This window comes from Rosa chinensis, chromosome 6, assembly GCF_002994745.2.
Source record: "Rosa chinensis cultivar Old Blush chromosome 6, RchiOBHm-V2, whole genome shotgun sequence".
NCBI classification, from domain to species: Eukaryota; Viridiplantae; Streptophyta; class Magnoliopsida; order Rosales; family Rosaceae; genus Rosa; species Rosa chinensis.
In genome coordinates, this window is record NC_037093.1 from 14167117 (window position 1) to 14187102 (window position 19986).

A 19986-nucleotide genomic window follows, 5' to 3' on the forward strand; every position below is an offset into this window, starting at 1 on the left:
GGTTTTAACAAAGAAAAACTAATGGTTCAAGAGTGAACAATTTGTATGCATGAAAACCAAAAACCCTAATCTTGTATTTAGTTTCGAAACCTTTTATACAGGAGGAAAACTCCCCCTCAAACAAATCTTTTCTTTAAACATCAAATAAGATAGATATAGAAAGATATCAAAACTTATTTGTTATGCATGCAAAAGTCTTTAATGCAAAATGCACCAAATCAATTTAATAGACATGTAAATCAATTTAAATTGTGCAACATGATTTGGAATGAATATATATTAAACTCAAGATCAGTTTCCATCCTTTTGCTTGATCGTATCTTCCTCTTTGTTTCCTTGAAGCTCCGGTTTCCTTGTGACAATGGGAAATCATGCATTGAATGGTAATGGCCCAATATACTTACAATAAGGAATGAAGTAGATGCATTTGATCAGCCATACCCACTTTATAACCTGAAGAAAACAAGACAAAAACTTTGTGGAAGGTTTTCTGATTTTACTTCATTGATTAAACTGAATACAAGCTTTTCCTATATATACACAAAGAAGAGAAAAAGAAACAGAAAAGTTGACCCTTAATTTAAGGGACAACCCACCCATAACTTAGCTAAATTACTCTAACAACTAAGGTAAGCTATCAACAGTGAAAAGTAAGGCTAATGACAGTGAATAGGAGCAGCCATACTGCAACTATACTAATGACAGTGAATAATAGGAGCAGCCATACTGCAACCATACTTCCAATACTCCCCCTCAAGCTGGATCAAGGAGATTCATTTATCCAAGCTTACCCAAAATTCTGTGAAACTGAGCAGTAGGAAGGGATTTGGTGAAAATATCAGCTAACTGATCATGGCTTCGGGTGTAGTGAGTATTAATGATCTTGGATTGGACTTGAGCTCGAATGTAGTGACAATCAACTTCTATGTGCTTGGTTCTTTCATGAAAAACTGGATTAGAAGCAATATGCATTGCAGCTTGATTGTCACAAAAAAGAGACATTGGTTGATTACTAGGAAACCCCAAATCGGGTAGGAGACCTTTTAACCAAATGAGCTCACAAGCAGTGGCAGCCATAGTTCTATACTCAGCCTCTGCACTAGAGCGAGCAACAACTGTCTGCTTCTTGCTTTTCCAGGTAACTAAGTTACCACCAACAAATGTGCAGAAACCGATAGTTGATTTACGATCAAGAGAGTTCCCTGCCCAATCAGCATCTGTGTAACCCATGATTTGAGTGTTACCATTGTTTTTAATCAAAACACCTCTTCCAGCAGAGCCTTTGAGATAACGAAGAATTCGTTTAATAATGTGAAGATGAGCCAAAGTGGGAGAATGCATGAACTGACTGACAATGCTTACTGCATAAGCTATATCCGGACGAGTAATGGTAAGATAAATAATCTTACCTACCAGCCTTTGATAATAGCTCACATTTAGGAGAGGCTCACCTTGTACATCAAGTTGAAGCTTGCTGTCAAGAGGAGTGCAAGCTGGCTTGCAATCCTGCAGATCAGTATCTTGTAAAAGATCAATAACGTATTTTCTTTGGTTTAGAAAAAGACCTTTCTGAGAAGTGGCCACTTCTATACCAAGAAAATATTTCAGAATGCCCAAATCTTTCAAAGCAAACCTATTTCGCAAGGATTGCTTGAGAGTATTAATCTCTTCAACATTGTCACCTGTCACAATTAAATCATCAACATAGATGAGCACCACAAGCTTACTTGTTGAACCAATCCGAAAAACAAAGAAGAATCTGCATTGCTTCTTTGAAAACTAACTTCCTCAAGTACTGAACTGAGCTTGGCATACCAAGCACAAGGAGATTGCTTTAAGCCATGAATAGACTTGTGAAGCTTGCAAACTATCTGAGGATCATGAGATTAAGGATGACCGGGAGGCAACTTCATGTAAACCTCTTCTTCAAGATCACCATGTAAAAATGCATTTTTTACATCCATTTGATATAGAGGCCAAGCATGATTGACTGCAACTGATAACAAAACTCTCACTATACTGATTTTAGCAACAGGAGCAAAAGTCTCCTTGCAGTCTACTCCATATGTTTGAGTAAAACCACGAGCTACCAAGCGAGCCTTATGTCTCTCCACAGAACCATCCGAATGAAGCTTCGTTTTGTAAACCCAACGACGGCCTACAACCTTCTTCCCTTTAGGAATTAGAACAACACTCCATGTATTATTGTCACGAATTAAGTGCTTGAAGTTCATCTGCCATAGCTTGCTTCCATACATCAAGTTGATTAGCTTCCTCAAAACTTTGAGGTTCATGAGTACAATCAAGTGCACTTAGAAACGCAAAATGAGCAGAAGAAAAATTCTTATAAGAAATAAAGTGTGTCATCGGATACTTTGCAGTGTAGGTTTTATAGTCATTGAGCTTTGACGAAGGATCTCGTTGTCGTGGAGGATTTCTGCGAAGAACAACTGCAGGTGGAGATACCAAAGGGTTTCTTCGAAGAATAATTGCTGGTGGAGAGGAAGGCTCAACCACAGGTTGCATATCAATTTCTGCGTCAGAGATTACAGCTAGAATTTCTTGAACTGGACTGTCAGGATTGATAGACGAGTCGCAATCCTCATCAATAGCAAGATCAGAATTGACATCAGGATTGACAGGCAAGTTGCACTCCTCATCAATAGGAAGATTAAGACTTGGAAATGGATAAAATAGAAACTCCCACTGACCAGTATCACATAGTTTCTTAGTGAAATAGGGAGTTACTTCATCAAATCTCACATCCCTAGAAACAATAAGCTTCCTAGTAGCATAGTTGTAGCATTTATACCCCTTTTGAGTGGGTGAGTATCCTAGAAAAACATACTTATTGGCTCTAGGATCAAGTTTATCACGTTGATGAGCTTGAAAATGAACAAAGCATGTGCAGCCAAAGACCTTTAAGTGAGATAGATCAATCTTTCTTCCTTTCAACACTTCAAGAGGAGATTTGAAACCAAGTACTCTACTAGGAAGTCTGTTGATGAGATATGTGGCAGTGAGAACACCCTGAGACCAAAATTTTTTTGGAACATTCATTTGAAACATAAGAGCTCTGGTCTTTTCAAGAAGGTCTCGATTTTTTCTTTCGGCAATCCCATTTTGTTGAGGAGTACCAACACAGCTTGTTTGATGCACAATGCCTTGTGTGCTCAAGTATTGTGACATGTTATTTGACATATACTCAGAACCATTATCAGATCGTAAAATATGAATAGATGATGAAAATTGAGTAGTGACAAGTTTATGAAAATCCTTAAAAACATCCATAACTTTACTTTTTAGTTTCAAAAGATACAACCAAGTAATCCTCGTAAAATCATCTACAAAGGTTACAAAATACTTAAATCCATCATAGGATTCAAGAACTGGACCCCAAATGTCTGAATGCACAATTTCAAAAGGATTACTAGCCCTAGACAAGGAAGAAGTAAATGGCAATCTAGAGGATTTTGATAAATGGCAGACTTCACATTGATTAGTTGCCTTGCACATATTTGGGAACAAAAAAGACAACACTTTCTCAGAAGGATGAGCCAAACGTTGATGCCACAGGTGATGATCTTGTGCTAAACTTGAACTAGCTTGACATGCCTTGGAGACAAAAGAGTTTTTTGACAGATAATAAAGTCCATTCAAGAAGAAACCTTCACCAATCTTCTTCTTGGTGATGAGATCCTGAAATATAACATTATAAGGAGAGAAAAATGACAAGGCATTTTAAGGTATGTATAATTTTTCCGACGTATAGAAGTTGAAAAGGAAAGGAAGGAACATAAAGCGCAACTGACTCAATGAAACCAGAAAGTAGTTTTAGTTTTCCCTTTCCCAAAACAGAAACTCCTTTGCCATTTGCTACTGAAACTTTAGAAGGGATGAACAATTTTTCAAAATCATGCAAATTTTCGTGCTTATTTGTCATGTGATCCGTAGCTCCTGAGTCTATAATCCAATAGTCATCCATAGCACAAACATTGAGAGCAGTTGAGAAGGATTTTAGAATACCTGAAGCTTCTTCAAGAGGGACACAGTCAATTTCAGCAAGAAAACCAGCAAACTTCCCAAGGAGTGCAGTGTGACCTTCAATCCCAGCCATAGCTGTTTCTTCACTTCCACCATGCATCTGCTTCTTGCTGAGATAGGCCGCAAATTCATTGATTAGAGTAGTGGGATTGGAGGTGAAGTTCAGCATACCCTCAGAATGAGTAGAAGAAGCTGCTGCCAGATTTGCTTTTGGTGAATTCCAGCCTTTTAGAGAGCTTTTACCTTCCTTTAGAAACTTTGGCTTTTGTTCAGGATAGAGAACCCAACATCTATCCCTGGCATGTCCAACACCCTCACAGTAGCTGCATTTCAAGTCAGGTCTCCTGCCTTTGTACACTTTAGCTTTAGCTTTCCTGTGAGTAGAAGCATAAGCTCTAGTTTCAGATGCACTTGTCTTGGTCTCCATATTCATCACCTTTTTAAAAACTTCTTCTCTTTGAATGGTGGCACACACATTGTTGAAAGATGGAAGCTCAGTATTCATAAGAATATGACTTCTCAAATCTTCATATTCTGAACTTAACCTTGCAAGGAGCTGAAAAATCTTGTCCTAGCCTCCTCAGCTCTTTTTAACAAAACACTACCCTCAATAGTATGAGGTCTATAAACATCTAGTTCATTCCACATACTTGTAAGGCTACCAAGATGCTGAACAAAGGGCTTACCTTCTTGTTGAAGATCAACAATATCTCGTTTGAGTTGAAAAACTTGAGCAGCATTATTCTGATTTCCATACATCTCTTTGACATGATTCCAGAGATGCATAGAGGACTCAGAAAAACTGAAAATTTCTACTATTCTGCTCTCCATGGAGTTGATTAGCCAAGACATGACGAGTTGATCTTTGCACAGCCAAGAATCAAATGTAGGAGAGTCAGCTTTAGGCTTCTGTATAACTCCATTGACATAGCCAAGCTTAGACCTTCCTCCAAGAGCAAGTGTAACAGCTCTAGCCCAAGAAAGATAGTTGAATTCATTCAACAAAACAGAGCTAAGACGTTGGTTTGGATTAGACTCCACCTCGGAAGAATTTGCAAGAGGTTCATCATCTTTAGAACCAGATTTCCCAGCCATCTTAAGCTGGTGAACTCAGGAACTACACAAGAAAAGAAAAACAGACTCAGGCCTTGAATGCCTGCTCTGATACCATGAAGAAAACAAGACAGAAACTTTGTGGAAGGTTTTTTGATTTTACTTCATTGATTAAACTGAATACAAGCTTTTCCTATATATACACAAAGAAGAGAAAAAGAAACAGAAATGTTGACCCTTAATTTAAGGGACAACTCACCCATAACTTAGCTAAACTACTCTAACAACTAAGGTAAGCTATCAACAGTGAAAAGTAAGGCTAATGATAGTGAATAGGAGCAGCCATACTGCAACCATACTAATGACAGTGAATAATAGGAGCAGCCATACTGCAACCATACTTCCAATATAACCTGCTTTCCAAACATGCGTATGGCAATCCGATTGCGAAACAACTAATCAACTAAATGGACTCCTATGTTTTGCGTGTTGAGAATTTCTAGTTCTTCACTAAATGGACGGAAGTTGTTTGCTGTGGGCAACAATCCACCTTTTGGCTTTTTAGATATGCTTTAGCAGTATCTTGAGCCCTTTTAGTGCTTTGGCACTCTTGCATTGCAGTTTATGCCCCTTGGCATCTTTCCCCAAATTATTTCTAATATTTTCCAGATTTTTATGAGTTACTCAAGATGGATCTCATGTTCTACACTTCGGTAACCAATTGATGGTATTTTATGTTTGTCGTTTGTCAAATTATACATTCATCAATTTGGCTTAACAATCATCAATTTGACTGAAAATTTGCAGTGAGGATATATACACTAGTACCTAAAAACTGAACGGTCGAGATGTAGATATGCGACGTAAAAGAAACCTAAAATTCGAAGTTCACTCCGTAATTTCAAAGCGGACCTCCGCTCTGGATAAAATCTGTATATATATATATATAAATAATTGAAAGGATATGGCAGACTTGTAATTTCAGTAAAAAAAACTGATACGGCAGAATTGTTAAAAAAAAAAAAATTAAAGGATATGGCAGGATTGTAATTTTAGTCAAAATCCGGGGGTAAAAACCGTCTTTTCTGAGTGGACATCGATGAAGAGTGGAAAATGGCAAAGTGATGAACAGTGGAAAATGGCAAATCGTAAATCAAGAAAAAAAAGGGCAAAACGGTCATTTCACTTCCTTATGAAAAGTTGTGAATAGTGCTATGAGCTTTAGTATATTTAGAATTTCCGGGGTAAAAAAATTGAGGCTATATGTTTGCTCACTATTCAAAGTCTTGATAAATTTCAGGGTCAAAGTTTTCATTCATAGCTGTGTAACACGTTGTTTCATAACTCATGTACATACATGTTTCACGACAAGTTAAGCAATAGATCTATAGTGTGTGTGTATATATATATATATATATATATGACTAATCAAACCCCACATATTTACTAAATAAACGTGCTCCACTTGAAATAGAGAGATATTACATCACCCACTCACTTCAACGATGCGAATTGCCACTAAGAATTAGACCGACAAAAAGAAAAAAAAAATTGCCACTAAGAACATTACAACATGCTCCATGTGAAATAGAGAAATATTACATCATCCAGTCACTTCAACAATGCTAATTGCCACGAAGAACATTGATTATAAATCGAGCCTATTTATAACAGTCTTCTAAGAGACTCGGGTCACCGAAAAAACATATAGCCTCAATTTTTGTTATCTAGTGTAAGCAAGATTTTTTTGTTTTTGTTTTTTTTTTTAATGTAAACATGAATAGAAAGGAATAATAAATCAATATAAAAAAGATGCATTAGTTTTTCTAACAAATTGTTCGGTAACGATGGTCCATCAATTTGGCTTAATGCTAATTTATTCAAATGATATCCACTTGTTTGGCTTCGTCGGTCATGGAGGACTGTGTTGCGGGTTAGATGAAGGTGGAGCAGGCGGCATAATTCGTTATTGAGGGCGGCTGTAGGGGTGATCAGGAGGTAGTCGATTGCTCCTGGATCCAGGGTTGATGGTGGTGATTTCATCACTTTGCTTTGGATTGGCTGATGGTGGTGGGCAATCACGGAGTGGTTATCGGATTTGGTCATCAGCGTTGGTGGCTTCGTTGTTACCAGAGGTGAAAGAGAGGGTGCGGTGCGCTGGAACTGCTCATCGTTGGGATTCTACTTGGGCTCATGTGGTTGGGCTTGGTTTATGGGTCTTGCTCTTGGACCTGTGGTCTTGTTAGTTTTTTTGTTTTTCTTCAAGTCTTTTATTTTCTAGTCTCTTTTTAGGCATTTCTTCAGTCTAGTGGATTTTTTTTCCTATCTAGTTTAGCATTTGGTCTTGGTCGTTGTCGGCTTAATTCTCAGTGTCTCTAGTTGTACACCAATTAAGGTCTCTAGGCGATTAGATTTACTGTTTTGAGAGTTAGGTTGGGAGGGTTGGATCCTTCTATTTTTAGGCTTAGTTCTTCTAGCGCCTTCGGCATAGTACCAAAGGAGGATTCCACAATACGTATTTGATTGTACAATGAGTAGGTCTATCTCCTATGTACCACTATGGGTACGACCACTATATTCTTGTTTGTCTATAGATGGCAGCGGAATGGTATGTAACGGCCTATTCTAACTTATGATGAATATAATTTTGGCCCCTTGGGCTCGATTCAAAAAAAAAAAGTATTGGTCAACCTTCTTGTGATAAATTGGACTCCGACAAAATTCATTGAGACTTCGAACATCAAATAAACCTATAGCCTAATATTTTTTAAACCTTTCGTAAGTTTAAGTAGAAAATAAATGAACGGAAAAGAAGGTAGATTACTATTGTACATACAGCTAGCTAGCCTAAATCAAAAAGTAGCAAAAACACTAGTATTCTTCTCCTCAAGGATTATGAAAAGGCACTATCATGCCGAACAACATGTCCCAAATTATGGGTTTCTTTCAACATTTATCTCACATCACTACCAACAGAAAGTTAAAAGACAAAGCATTGTAGTATAAACATCTACGGCATCGTACATCACAATTATCATAAAATGAACATAAACATAAAATATTAGATGAACAAACTAAAGATACATTAAAACTGCTTTTCTTAGACTCTTAGTATACTTTAGCTACTTGAATTTTTCTCTCTTGATCAATAGTTTATTACCATTTCGTGTTCAAATTAAGTGGACTAAAAGAATCACTATGCCCACTTCTCGGAGGAGGCCGCATCGGGGCTAGCCAGCACGTGACCTACTCTGGTGGAGATAGTTTGGATCCTTTGTCTTTTGGGGTGGTTGAAGATGTCCCCTTGTTGGCATCCGTGACTGCATATAGTTGTGAATTATTTGAAGAACTCATCTTTTGAAAACAAATATTGACTAAAATACTAAATTCAAACTTGTTGAGAATAAATTCAGGAGAATAAATAGGACCAAAGGGCCTCTATAAATAGGGTTTGTTTTTTCTTTCTAAAAAATATAAGAGCAATTTTAACAAGATTAGGAGTAATCTTTTCAAAACATAATAGGAAAAAATTTCTTCATCGAAAAAGGAGATCCAGTTTTCTCAGTCTCTTCAAACTAACCCAGGCATTCCTCGAAGTCTTAATCCGTATCACAACAAGTAAGTTCAAACTATAATATGTTATTAACAAGGAGTTGATAAATACATTTTGATTTGAAGTTTCCTGTTGTGATATGGACTAAACTTTTCATTGGGAAATGAAAAACAAGCCCCCATATATAGGAGCTTGAAGTTTCCTGTTGTGATATGGACTAAACTTTTCCCTGGGAAATGAAAAACAAGCCCCCATCATCAATTTATAATAAACCGCATTTGATTGAACCAGCATTTCATCAGACAGGCTCTATGCAGGAGTTCCCATCCCTTTGGGTCAACCAGTCCCCATGAACAAGGTCACTAGAAGTAAAGCCTGTTGTGAAAAGACTTCTCTCTAAAACCAGCAGCATCTTCGTACCCCTAGACAATTCCATAAGAAGACTTTTTAGTGATCAACAACAGCCTCGAGCAAGACCCAAGGATACAAAAATAACCCAACTTCGAACTTTGGCTCGACTCTTGTTTGCATTAACTATCCACTAGTGTTTGAAATGTTTGTCCATATAGCCAGTGCAACTGACCCAACGCAAAGACATGAATCATATAGCACGATTATGAAAGGAAATGCCTGAGCCCCTTATGGACATACATAGCAGTTCAAACACCAAATAACACAATGAGATTTACAGGAACAAAAACAGCAGCTCGTGAAGAAGGAAAAGAAAAAAAAAAAAGCCTCTTCGGCTGTATTCATAGGGCAGTTTCTATTTTACCTGTGTATTACCAGTTTATCAGACTATTGACAACCATTTACAACCCAGAACAACCCTTACTATATATATATCTATCAAAAGACCAACTATCTGTATAGGCTTGGAAAAACAACCAAATGCCTATATCTTTGTTATACTGTAGCAGCAGAATGAAATTTCCAAGAAGAAAGGTTATCATAAAAAGTATTAAATAGGCCATTAAGTTGAATCAAAATGCATAAAAGAATTGCTCCTCATTAATATCATAATTCTAAGGATACTATTGCAGGTCGAGACTTGCAAGTTGCCACTCAAAGCAACATTAGTGCACAAGATTCTTACTAAAGATTGTATAAAGACTTCCTTTTTCATCAAAATATTACCACTCTGGCTTCTAGTTGATCACCATCACCAGGCACAACTGAACGTAAATATAAAATGCACCGCAACTGATACAAAACTAGTGCATTTCCACACCTCCAATCAATCTTGTAATTCATTACCAAGTCAGTTGGCCCCAACAACTATATGACAGTCATTACAGATTAGCTCTACTCATCCGAAATACAATTCTGCAGCCTACCTAATAAGCAAGCAACGAAAGAAATACATTTGAAATAAAATCCTTACATAGGTTAAACCGTTGAGGACAAGCATCCCTTTACTGAGGACAAAATATCCTATCTCGATGAAAGCCTCTGGTGCAAATCATCAGCCAATGCTTGCCTCAAGCTTTCCCCAAAGTAGTACAACGACTTCTCACTGTCATGCACCCTAGGAGGCATCCCATTCTCCTCAGGGTCCTTCCACAGCTCCGGTTCAGGCTCCCTCGCAATCTGGCACAAATTGTGCAGCACACAGCAAGCAACAATGGTCTGCGGCACATGATTAAGACCCACATTCAGGTCCTGCAGAATCTTCCACCTCCCTTTGAGCAGCCCAATTGCCTCAACCACCACAGACCTCCCCTTCATGAGCATTCCATCGAACAGGTTCTGTGCAGGAGTCCCCATCCCATTAGGCGAAAACGGAGTCAACAAGAAACTGAGCAAAGGATAGCACCAGTCCCCGACAATGTAAGGCCTCACAGGGTGACCACGCACATTGATGACCTTATCCCACACAATGTCACCGGAAGTAAGCCTGTTATACAACAAACTCTCTCGAAAATGGGTGGCGTCTTCGGTGCCTCCCGGCGCTTTAACGCAAACATCCCAGAAGATCTTCTTGTGGTCAGCAACAACCTCCAGCTGAACAGCATTGTAGCCGTACCTGCACTTGTAATTCCCGGGCAGATTCTGCTTGTGCAGCCTGATCGGACTGCCATCAATGGCGCCACACATGTTGGGGAGTGACGTCAGCTCCTCGAAGGCCTGGGTGGTTTCGATCAGTCTGCGGCGGCTGACGGGGATCTTGATGAACTCCGGGTAGAGCTTGGTGGCGAGTAGGCGCGTGACCATGTTGGTGATTTTGGAGATGAGGTAGGGCTCGAGGGAGTAGCGGGCGGCGAGGGACTTGGCGGAGAAGCCGTGGGCGAGGCGGGAGAGGACCATGGCGACGGCGTAGTCGGAAGGGAGGGAGAGGTTGGAGAGAGCAATGTGGGGTTTGAGCTTATCGACGACGGTCGTGAAGACGGGATACGACAGGCCGTAGAGGGAGCGCCACTGGGCGTCGCGGAGAGGGGCTTCGAGGGACCAGATGTGCTCGGTGGAGAGGGCGCGGAAGGCGGAGACGGAGTAGTCGGAGGCGGCGGCGGCGGCGGAGGAGGAGGCGGCGGGGGTGGAGGGGGAGGAGGAGGAAGGGCGGGAGGAGGCGATGTAGGAGAGGACGGAGGCGATGGTGAAGAAGAGGAGAGGGGCGGCGGAGGAGGAGGTGAGGAGGGAGGTGGGGGAGGTGGAGGTGGAGGCGGAGGAGGCGGTGGTGGTGGAGGTGGGGGAGGAGATGAGGGAGGTGGTTGGGTCGATGGAGTTGTGGAGGTGGAGGAGGTTGGAGAGCATCAGGAGGAACGATTGATCCATGGCTCTGCGTCGACTCTCCAGACTTGTGTCGACTGAAGAAGAAGAAGAAGAAGAGCCGATGATTTGAAATTTTTCGATTTAGGATTTTAGACCGGTGAAATTGCTTCTCATTTCACCCCAACTTACCTTTATTAAAGAAATGGCAAGTCATTTTTTGGGAATAGTGTATCGAATTTTGCCAATAGAATAAGAAGTAAAAACATGGGGTTAAAACTTCTCTAGCCCTTATATCCATGATGACTCGCCGGAGTTTAATTCTGATGGACCACACTCAGAATCTATGTTAGCAATGATCTTTATGGGCTTTGTCGTCGTACCTTGGATATATATTATGGTGGGTGGCGCCGCCCTATTTGTTTTTGTCTTTGGTTTTATGTTAGTGACATTTATCTTACTTATTTTATAGCGTGAGGGAGCTTAGATAAATTAATTTTTTTTTTCAAATCTTGAATTTTAACTTATTTTTGTTTTAAAGAAGTTATTTTTCGCTAACATATTTTATTGAGTTCAAGTTTGGCTACAGACCAAAAAAGAAAAAAGAGTTCGAGTTTGGTTCCTTTTTTTACACAAACATGAGCTGACACGAGCACTATATTAAGCTGATTATAACTCTAGTGAGTTTGTAGAGCTAATGCCACAGACGAGCTAGCTAGCATCTTCTTGAAAATGACCCTAAACTTGCCGATCACGGTTCATAATGTTAGTTTCTCTCATTTTATGCATTTTTCCTTAAAATTCTAAATTCAAATCTCAATTAATAAGATATTGATTATATTCTATGATATAAACCACTTGTTACAACTTGCAACTAATGAAAGTTACAACTGTTCCACTTTACCTAGCTATAGGTTGAACCCAATCCCACCGGTGGTGGATTTTTGTCTGAAATATGGCTCGCTAAGGAAAAATTTCGCCTATGATCCATGCTTACACCCCCGTTTATGAAATTTTATCCATGTTACGAATATTGAAAACAGTCCATAAAACTAAAAGAGTATCAAAGAGCCCTTTGCTCGGTTGAGAAAACAAATGAGATTAATATATTGATTGACAAACGATCTTGTCAATAAGGAAATTAACATGCCCTCTGTTTATATGAAAAAGGGGCAATAATATTGCGGTCGTAATTCCTGAATCAGAAGTCATGGAAGAGCATGAGAGCATCATCAAGCTTCATGAGGGATAATGCCATGATTTTCCTCACACCTAGAAACCGGTTGGCTTTTTTCTCTAATTCACCCACGCGTTTCTCCTTCGGGGTATTTGTAACCTGCAAGGAGTTGCCAAAAAAATGATTAGAACATGTAAAAAGCTGCAACAAGGTTCTGTTAGGTCCAAGGATAATGAAGAAGATATAAAGAACATTGTCTACAGACTCTAGACAGGTCCTGATATCACATAAACAAGGTAGCACTTTTTTTTATTGCAGAAACAGAAATGACATTGTGAGAAAGCAAGTAGAATTGTCATTTGCACCCCACAAGAGATCTGGCAAGTACTGAACAAGAGAAAATACGTGCCCTAGTGCTTTTGGTGCGGAACAGAATTGACAGGAAATTCTACTAGATAAGAAAGAAACAACCAGAAGTCGCCATTTGTGTCCCAAAAGGAATTTGGTACCGAACAACAAAAAATATAGGCCAATAAGAATTTTGTAAGGAAAAGGCACCAACAAACCTCCTTATTCTCTTCCCTCTCATGATCATATCGCTTAACCAAATTGTACGCCGCATGGTACATCTCATCTAAAACATGTGTCCAAACAATGGGCTTGTGTACTTTCCACACCATGACTTGTGACTGTTTAGCTGTTGTCAATGATAATTTCTGCAGGTAGATGAAATATTGTCACACAGAAAATAAAGCTCATAATGATACTCGACATGTCTTTACACAGGATGAGTCAACAAAGTCTGTGATTGTGTAATTGGTAAACAAAGTTGAAAACAAAACAGCAGAAAACTAAATACAGTGCCACATGTGCCTAAAGAAAAGAAGAAGATAAATGCTGTACCTCCATATGAACGTAGTCATCCTTCCAGAGCTTATAAAGAATCTTAGGTGCTTCGTTTTTGTCAACCAAGGCCTCTTTTGATATCTAAAAAGAACCAAGTAAATGAATTACCAAAAATACTACTAGAGTATGTCATATTAGGTCATATAAGACTCATGTACAATATATGGCCAGGTAACCCAGGTGTCTTTTTAGTTTCTTACAGTAATACAGTACACTCAACAAAGAGCAAAATACTAACAGGTTGTTACCCACATCTTAAAACTTTTTGGATAGCCAGTAGTGGCGCACATAGCAGGATAACTACATATTATGCAATAACAACCTATGTCCCACAAGACTAGTGTTGAAGATATGGTTAGGTCTCCAACTAGTTTTATTTTTATTTTTTATTTTTAAAAGAAACAGCTTTTTATTGAAAAAGCAAAAATCAAGTTACAAGGAGGCGGATAAGGAGCCCACTTTGAAGATCTAAAGAGGGCAGCTACGGCTATAGGCTTAGCATCTCAACTAATAATACTAATCAAAGCTTAGGGGCTTATACTACAGCTGCTTACCAGTTCAGAATAATGGAAGAAAGATTATAATCCTTGAATTCCTTAGAAATAGAAGCCCATAAGGATGCCCAGAACTTGACTCTATTAATTTCTCACAGTACTACATTATGCTAAACAAAAAGAGCAACATATTAACAGATACTCTACCAAATGTAGAAAACTCAATGGATTGCGAGGAGTGGCACCGTAACAATGTTATTACCATATCTGTCTCAAAAAACCGACCAGATTTTGACTGCATTGTCAGTAACCTAAATATTCTATAAGCATCCTCTCCATATCTTTTCAAAACAATCAACTCCACCTGCAGTATAGAAAGTATACTTAGACATCTATCTTGGTGACCTAATGATAGATATCATACATTTGAAAAATACAGAAATCAGACAAACCTCATCATTTTGAAGCAGTTCTATACTTTCCTTCAAGGCTATAATGGCAAAAAAATAAGGGAGATATTTTGTCAATAGCAACTCAATACAAACCATCCATAAGAAAGATAAAGGATGATCGATTTTTTTACTATACAAAATTGAAGGAGAAAAAGGGCACTGGACCAACGCTATATGGCACATCCCCATCCTCACCCTCACCCTCACCCTCATCCTCATATACTCCTGTTACAAGAGGTGCGCCGCAGAACAAGCTGAGGGAAGCTCTGACACAATCCTGTTTCCTAGACTAAAGCATAGGTAGTTAACTGTGTATGAACGACACAGCATATACTAATCCAAACTTCCAGCTCACCTGAATAATCTGTTTTCACTTTGGTCTCTGCAGTTCTAGTTGCCTTCAGCGTTTCTCCTAACTCAACTGCAGCTTCATCATCATGTTGTGCTCTAACATTCTCAACACAAGCCTAAAACCCAACAATTAAATATCAAAGTACATTCGATTTTTTGTTTTAGTTCTTTGATTTGAGAAGAGAGAATATATTCACTTAAGGGAGCAGCATACCCAAAAAACAAGGAATGCAATCAAAAGAATTCATCTAATATTGAATTAAAAATGCTAGAGTAAGAGAACCCATTATCCACTACAGAGAAAGAGAAAGAACTTAGGTAATGTTTAGACACTCCATATGATTGTCCACCTTTATGTTACCTTTTTAGTTACTGTCAACCAAAGAATGAATGGGCATTTGAAAGGCAAGCACATTTGATTCCAAGGATCATTTCAACAAACCACATACTACCATACACATAGTTTGATAAAATGCATGAAAACATGAATCTGACAGTCTCTGCTACTAGAAAGTCATACACAGAGCATGCAAAGCATGTAAGTAAAGGTATTTTAGATTAAAAAATGCCTAAACATTCTCATCACATTGTTTAACAATAACAACCATTTTCCTTCATTTACATGAATTGATAATTATAAATAAAATGGAAAATCAGAAGAAAACCAACCTTATGCCTTAGACAATGAATGAACTGCTCAAAATTAGCACGCCAAAGAATCACTTCCTTATCATTAGACCCATGTTCTTCACCAATATCCAAATCATCAAACTTGCGCTATAAAATCAGAAAACTGCATATTAGAACATCACTAGACTTCAAGAAATTGCATACTACAAACAATAATCCATATACCAACCTTCTCCCCAACACTCATACTAGAAGAATTATTCTCACTTTTTTGTGACGGATCATCAGTTTCTGCATCTGTCATAATTAAGAATCTTATTGCTTCCATAGGCCTTGCTGCTGCGAGAACACGTTGTTCTATGGTCTCTGATACTTGAGCCATCTGTAAGAGTTGATTGAAATGTTGATTTATAAGGATGCACAGTTTTAACCAACAAACGTAAAATGTTCAGACAGGTTCAACTAGGAGAGGTGTTCAAACATGAAATGACTCTGACCTAAAATACCAAGTCAGGGTTCATTGTTACTTCACACAGACTTGAAAAGAACATGACTTAGATGAATAACAGTTGATCAGATTATGCGAAAAGGAATAACCTGACTTTGACATAACAAATATGTTCTTCCATCTGTTTATCCCTGACAGTATTAATTCTAACAAATCTGTTGTTTGATTGGAGTATTTTTATTATTAAGGGACTGTATGAGTTATCTGATATAGACATAAGGGGTATATGTATCGAGCCAAACACAAAAGCATTAACAAATGAGCCAACTTGTCATTAAGTTAATCGGTGTCACTACATAATTAATCATGTGAAGATTAAACAATAATTGACAGGAAACTAAAATCACACTATTCAAACACTGATACAACTCAACCTCAGTCAACAGATGTAACAGAAGCTTTAATTATCAAACACCCCACATCAAACTGGCCTACCCGAAACATAGTTGACACAAAATATCTAGTTGCATTACCTTAGCAGATTTAGTGCGTGGCTTCTTTGGACCTTCTTGTTCAGGTGCTTCTTCAAGAAGTGGTTCAGGGGCCGGGCAGCGTTCAACAAAACGGGCAGTCACAAGTCTAACAAAGTTATCTTGAGCAGCAATCTGAACTGCAGAAAGAAAACCCAGAAACAGTACTTAATATCCCCAGTGCTCATACAGTTAGTCACAAAGTCCCATTAAATTTTTGTTTCCTTCCCACAAAAGAACACTAACGAATTCATCATTCTGTAATATCGGATGGATCATACATTAAAGCAATACCTTGACTACTATTTGATTTGGATTTCTGATTGGCTCTGTCCATTAATTGTTGCTGTGTAAGTCTACCATGCTCGAGTAAACCAGCAAGAAGTTGTTTGCACTAACAAAACAAACCAAATGTACATAAAAAACCAATCAAAATCCAACCCCTGAATTTCACCAAACCAAAAATCCACCCCTAAAAACAACATAAACCAATACATAAAAAATGAACTAACATCATCATCAAGCTCCTGGGCCACAACCGCCAGAAATTTCGCAAACCTAAGGCGATGGAGTATGTTATCGTACACAGCAATGTACTGAACTTTAAGCCCAGCCTCTGCATAACCACAAATCCACAATAAGCAATTAACTTTACTCAAATTAAACCAATTCAATCTAGAGTTTTACAAAACAGATTCAAAGAATCATAAACCCCCTAACCACAAATTCACAAAAAGCAATTAACTTTACTCAAATTAAACCAATTCAATCTAGGATTTTACAAAACAGATTCAAAGAATCAAAAACCCCCCAAAAAAAATTGAGACAAGGAATTCACAAAAAGCAATTAACTTTACTCAAATCGAACCAATCCAATCTAGGGTTTTACGAAACAGATTGAAATAATCAAAAACCCCCCAAAAAACAAAAGATTGAGATAAGCAGAAGAATTACTGGACTCTTGGGTAAAGGGCTGGACGCAATTGTGCTGAACCAGAATCAGGAGAGAGTTCTTAACTTGCTGGGGAGTGAGAGTCGTCGATCGGATTAAGTCACCCAGGTTTAGTGGTCCGGATTTCAGAAGGGTTTCGCATACTTTCTGCAAAATCGTAAAGATGGAAAATTTAAGAGCGAAGAGAATTGAAGAGTGAAATTAGAGATAAAGAGAAAGAGAGAGAGAGAGTTACAGCGACGGGTTTGCCGAAGTGTTTGGTGATGATCTGAACGGCGTATTGGATGCCGTTGTTAGTCACCGTCATCTTCTTCTCCCTGTTTGAAGCTCCAGGGCTTCACTGAGAGAAAAGCGGGAAATATAAACGGGGGGAGTTGCAGGGCCCAAACCGAACTAAACCGGCCCAAGGGTGGAAGTTCCGATGTACCACTTGCATGGTGGTGCATTTGTTTTTGGGTTCTTGACCCAATGCACAAAATTGGGCCAAAGTATTCCCACTTACGCCACCAACAGATTTTTATTCTTACTTACCCCATTTAAATGTCAAATGACAATTTTAGCCTTCAAAGAATTGTGAAATAACAAATCGTACATAAAATCAGAAAACGTTCTCTCTCTGTCCTCTCGCTCCCCTCCCCTCCCCTCCACTCTCCGATCTCTTTCCGGCGAGGAATATTCCTCCATTGAGCAAGTCGCCCTCACTGAATCCCCACCTCCCAGATCGCCGGCCTCATCATCCTTGCCATCGATTTCCTCTCTGAGACCTCCATCGAGGCCTTCATCATCAAGATCTTCCGGTCCCTCAACAAAACAGCGTTCGTCCGCGCATTTTTGGATAAGCCCCATGCCATGGTCTTCAGGTTTGCGAAGACTGAGAGGACCATGAAGTATTTATATTTGAGGAGATTACATCTGTGGCCGAGGTTTCATGTGAAGGTTTCAAATGAGTTGGATAGGGACGTGCCGGAGGTGGTGGATATTAGGTTCCGATGACCAAGTTCATGGTGGATTCAGAAAACATTTGAAGTCTTGCTTGAAAGAAATGAGAAGACGAACAAGGTTGGTGTGAGGACTTGGCTGTCGAAAATGGGCTATTTTCGTTTGAGGAGATTGTGAGGAGGCAATTGGATCCAATTTGGCATACGTTGGGGAAGAACACTAAGCAGCTTGTGTCTGACTCGAAGATTCTCAGGAAGCACTTGGATTACCTTGTTAGGTACACTTGGCACCCCTCTTTCTGGACATTGTCTTTGCTTTCGTTATGCATGGTCAAAGAAGCCACTGGGGAATGGATGACCCACACTTCAATTCTCTGTATCCATTGATCTTAATGGCTACATGCATGCAATTATAGATAGTTTCTCACTTGGATAGTTTCTTTGTATTCCATTTTTAATTGACGAAATTTTTATATTTTCTTCTTTTAACTTCGCATATAAATATATATATATATATATATATATATATATATATATATTTGCTGATGGTATTATTGACTCTGAACTTCAATTCTTACTTAATAGAGAATTAGATACGTATTTCTTTCACCCTTATCAGCAAAACTTAATAAGCATTCTTTCATAAATAAATAGTTTATGTCATCTTTTTCAAAATGTAAAAGAGTTGGTAATTATTACTTATGATTACTGATCACCAATGGTATTTACTTTAGTTTGAGGGGGCAATAAAGGGTTATTGAGGGGCAATAGAGATTTGTTAAAGGTCTATTGGGGAGCAATACACGTCTATTGAGGGGCAATACATGTTTTGAATTAATGTAATTTACTCGTTTTTTTTTCTTTAAACAAAGTTTTATTTGTCTAATTTTAAAAAATAAATGGGTATTAGGGGACAATAGACATCTATTGGGGGAAATAGACGTCTATTGCCCTCCAATAGACATGCAATAGAAGTCTATTGGGGGGTAATAGACGTTTTGAATTGATGTAATCTCCTTGTTTTTTTTTCTGTAATCAAAGTCTTATTTGTCTAAATTTAAGGAGATTAGCTCTCATTGTAGCAACTGAAAGTCCTATTGGGGGCAATAGACGTCTATTGGGGAGCAATACAAGGCTGATAGTTGTCTATTAGGGGGCAATACACGGCTGATAGTCGTCTATTGGGGGGCAATAGACGTCTATTGGGGGGCAATACATGGCTGATAGTCGTCTATTGGGGGGAATACATGGCTGATAGTCGTCTATTGGGGGGCAATACACGTCTATTGGGGGCAAAAAAACTTTTCAGTGAGATTTTCAGCAAATTCAGGTGGGCGGCAGCCGGTGACCGGATTCCGGCGAAAGTTGGCCGGAATCCGGCGGCCGGTGACTAGAATCCTGCGGCCGGTGACGGGCTCCGGCAAAGTCTCCCATGGTTTCTCTCTCTTCTATTTTTTTTCTCTCTCTCTCCCTAAGTAACAAGGGGGTGAGGGTAAAATGGTATTAAAAAAAATTAAAAACAAAAAAAAAGGTATTAGGGAAGACTCCCTTAGAGTGTATTGGGTAAGAGAGAATTAAAAAAACTTAATGGGGTAAGTGGGAAAAAAATCCCTAGAAATGGGGTAAATTGACAAAATCCCTTTGTTTTTATCATTGGTGTTATGTTTGCCGCCTTTGTCTTACCCGCTCTTTAGCGTGAGGAGTTGGGTGATTTGGTTTGTTTTATTTTTGCTTGTGCTGGGAACTTTTGAT

General features: G+C 38.8%; 2 protein-coding genes across 4 annotated transcripts; both read right to left on the reverse strand.

Moving 5' to 3' along the window:
- Positions 1–8555: 8555 nt before the first annotated feature.
- LOC112173688 (protein ALP1-like) lies at positions 8556–11606 on the reverse strand. 3 transcript variants are annotated; one of them, XR_005802219.1, is made up of 2 exons: positions 10035–11606; positions 8556–9072 (listed from the first exon to the last, which is right to left on the reverse strand). XR_005802219.1 is itself a non-coding variant. In XM_040509470.1 (1 exon), exon 1 carries the CDS (start codon positions 11420–11422, stop codon positions 10085–10087), a length of 1338 nt encoding a protein of 445 aa, XP_040365404.1. In that variant the 5' UTR covers positions 11423–11603; the 3' UTR covers positions 9827–10084. The 3 variants fall into 3 exon arrangements, 1 of the variants encoding a protein (XP_040365404.1); XR_005802220.1 differs by lacking the exon at positions 8556–9072 and adding an exon at positions 9537–9928; XM_040509470.1 differs by lacking the exon at positions 8556–9072 and having other exon boundaries at positions 9827–11603.
- Positions 11607–12409: 803 nt separating this feature from the next.
- LOC112172906 (DNA-directed RNA polymerase III subunit RPC3) lies at positions 12410–17720 on the reverse strand. Its single transcript, XM_024310410.2, has 13 exons — positions 17532–17720; positions 17299–17443; positions 16857–16960; positions 16639–16738; positions 16348–16484; positions 15596–15748; positions 15406–15513; positions 14741–14852; positions 14386–14423; positions 14196–14297; positions 13437–13520; positions 13100–13249; positions 12410–12692 (listed from the first exon to the last, which is right to left on the reverse strand). The coding sequence occupies exons 1-13, from the start codon at positions 17601–17603 to the stop codon at positions 12558–12560; spliced, it is 1440 nt and encodes a 479-aa protein (XP_024166178.1). The 5' UTR covers positions 17604–17720; the 3' UTR covers positions 12410–12557.
- Positions 17721–19986: the final 2266 nt, after the last annotated feature.

What these genes read in the sequence shown, in the direction of transcription:
- LOC112172906 (XM_024310410.2), bottom strand. Translation starts at nt 17,603, where the DNA reads ATGACGGTGACTAACAACGGCATCCAATACGCCGTTCAGATCATCACC. An exon ending in ACTTCGGCAAACCCGTCGCT is followed by an intron (nt 17,444 to 17,531) that starts GTAACTCTCTCT and finishes ACGATTTTGCAG; the next exon opens with AAAGTATGCGAAACCCTTCT. An exon ending in CCCAGGAGCTTGATGATGAT is followed by an intron (nt 16,739 to 16,856) that starts GTTAGTTCATTT and finishes TTGTTTTGTTAG; the next exon opens with TGCAAACAACTTCTTGCTGG.
- LOC112173688 (XM_040509470.1), bottom strand. Translation starts at nt 11,422, where the DNA reads ATGGATCAATCGTTCCTCCTGATGCTCTCCAACCTCCTCCACCTCCAC.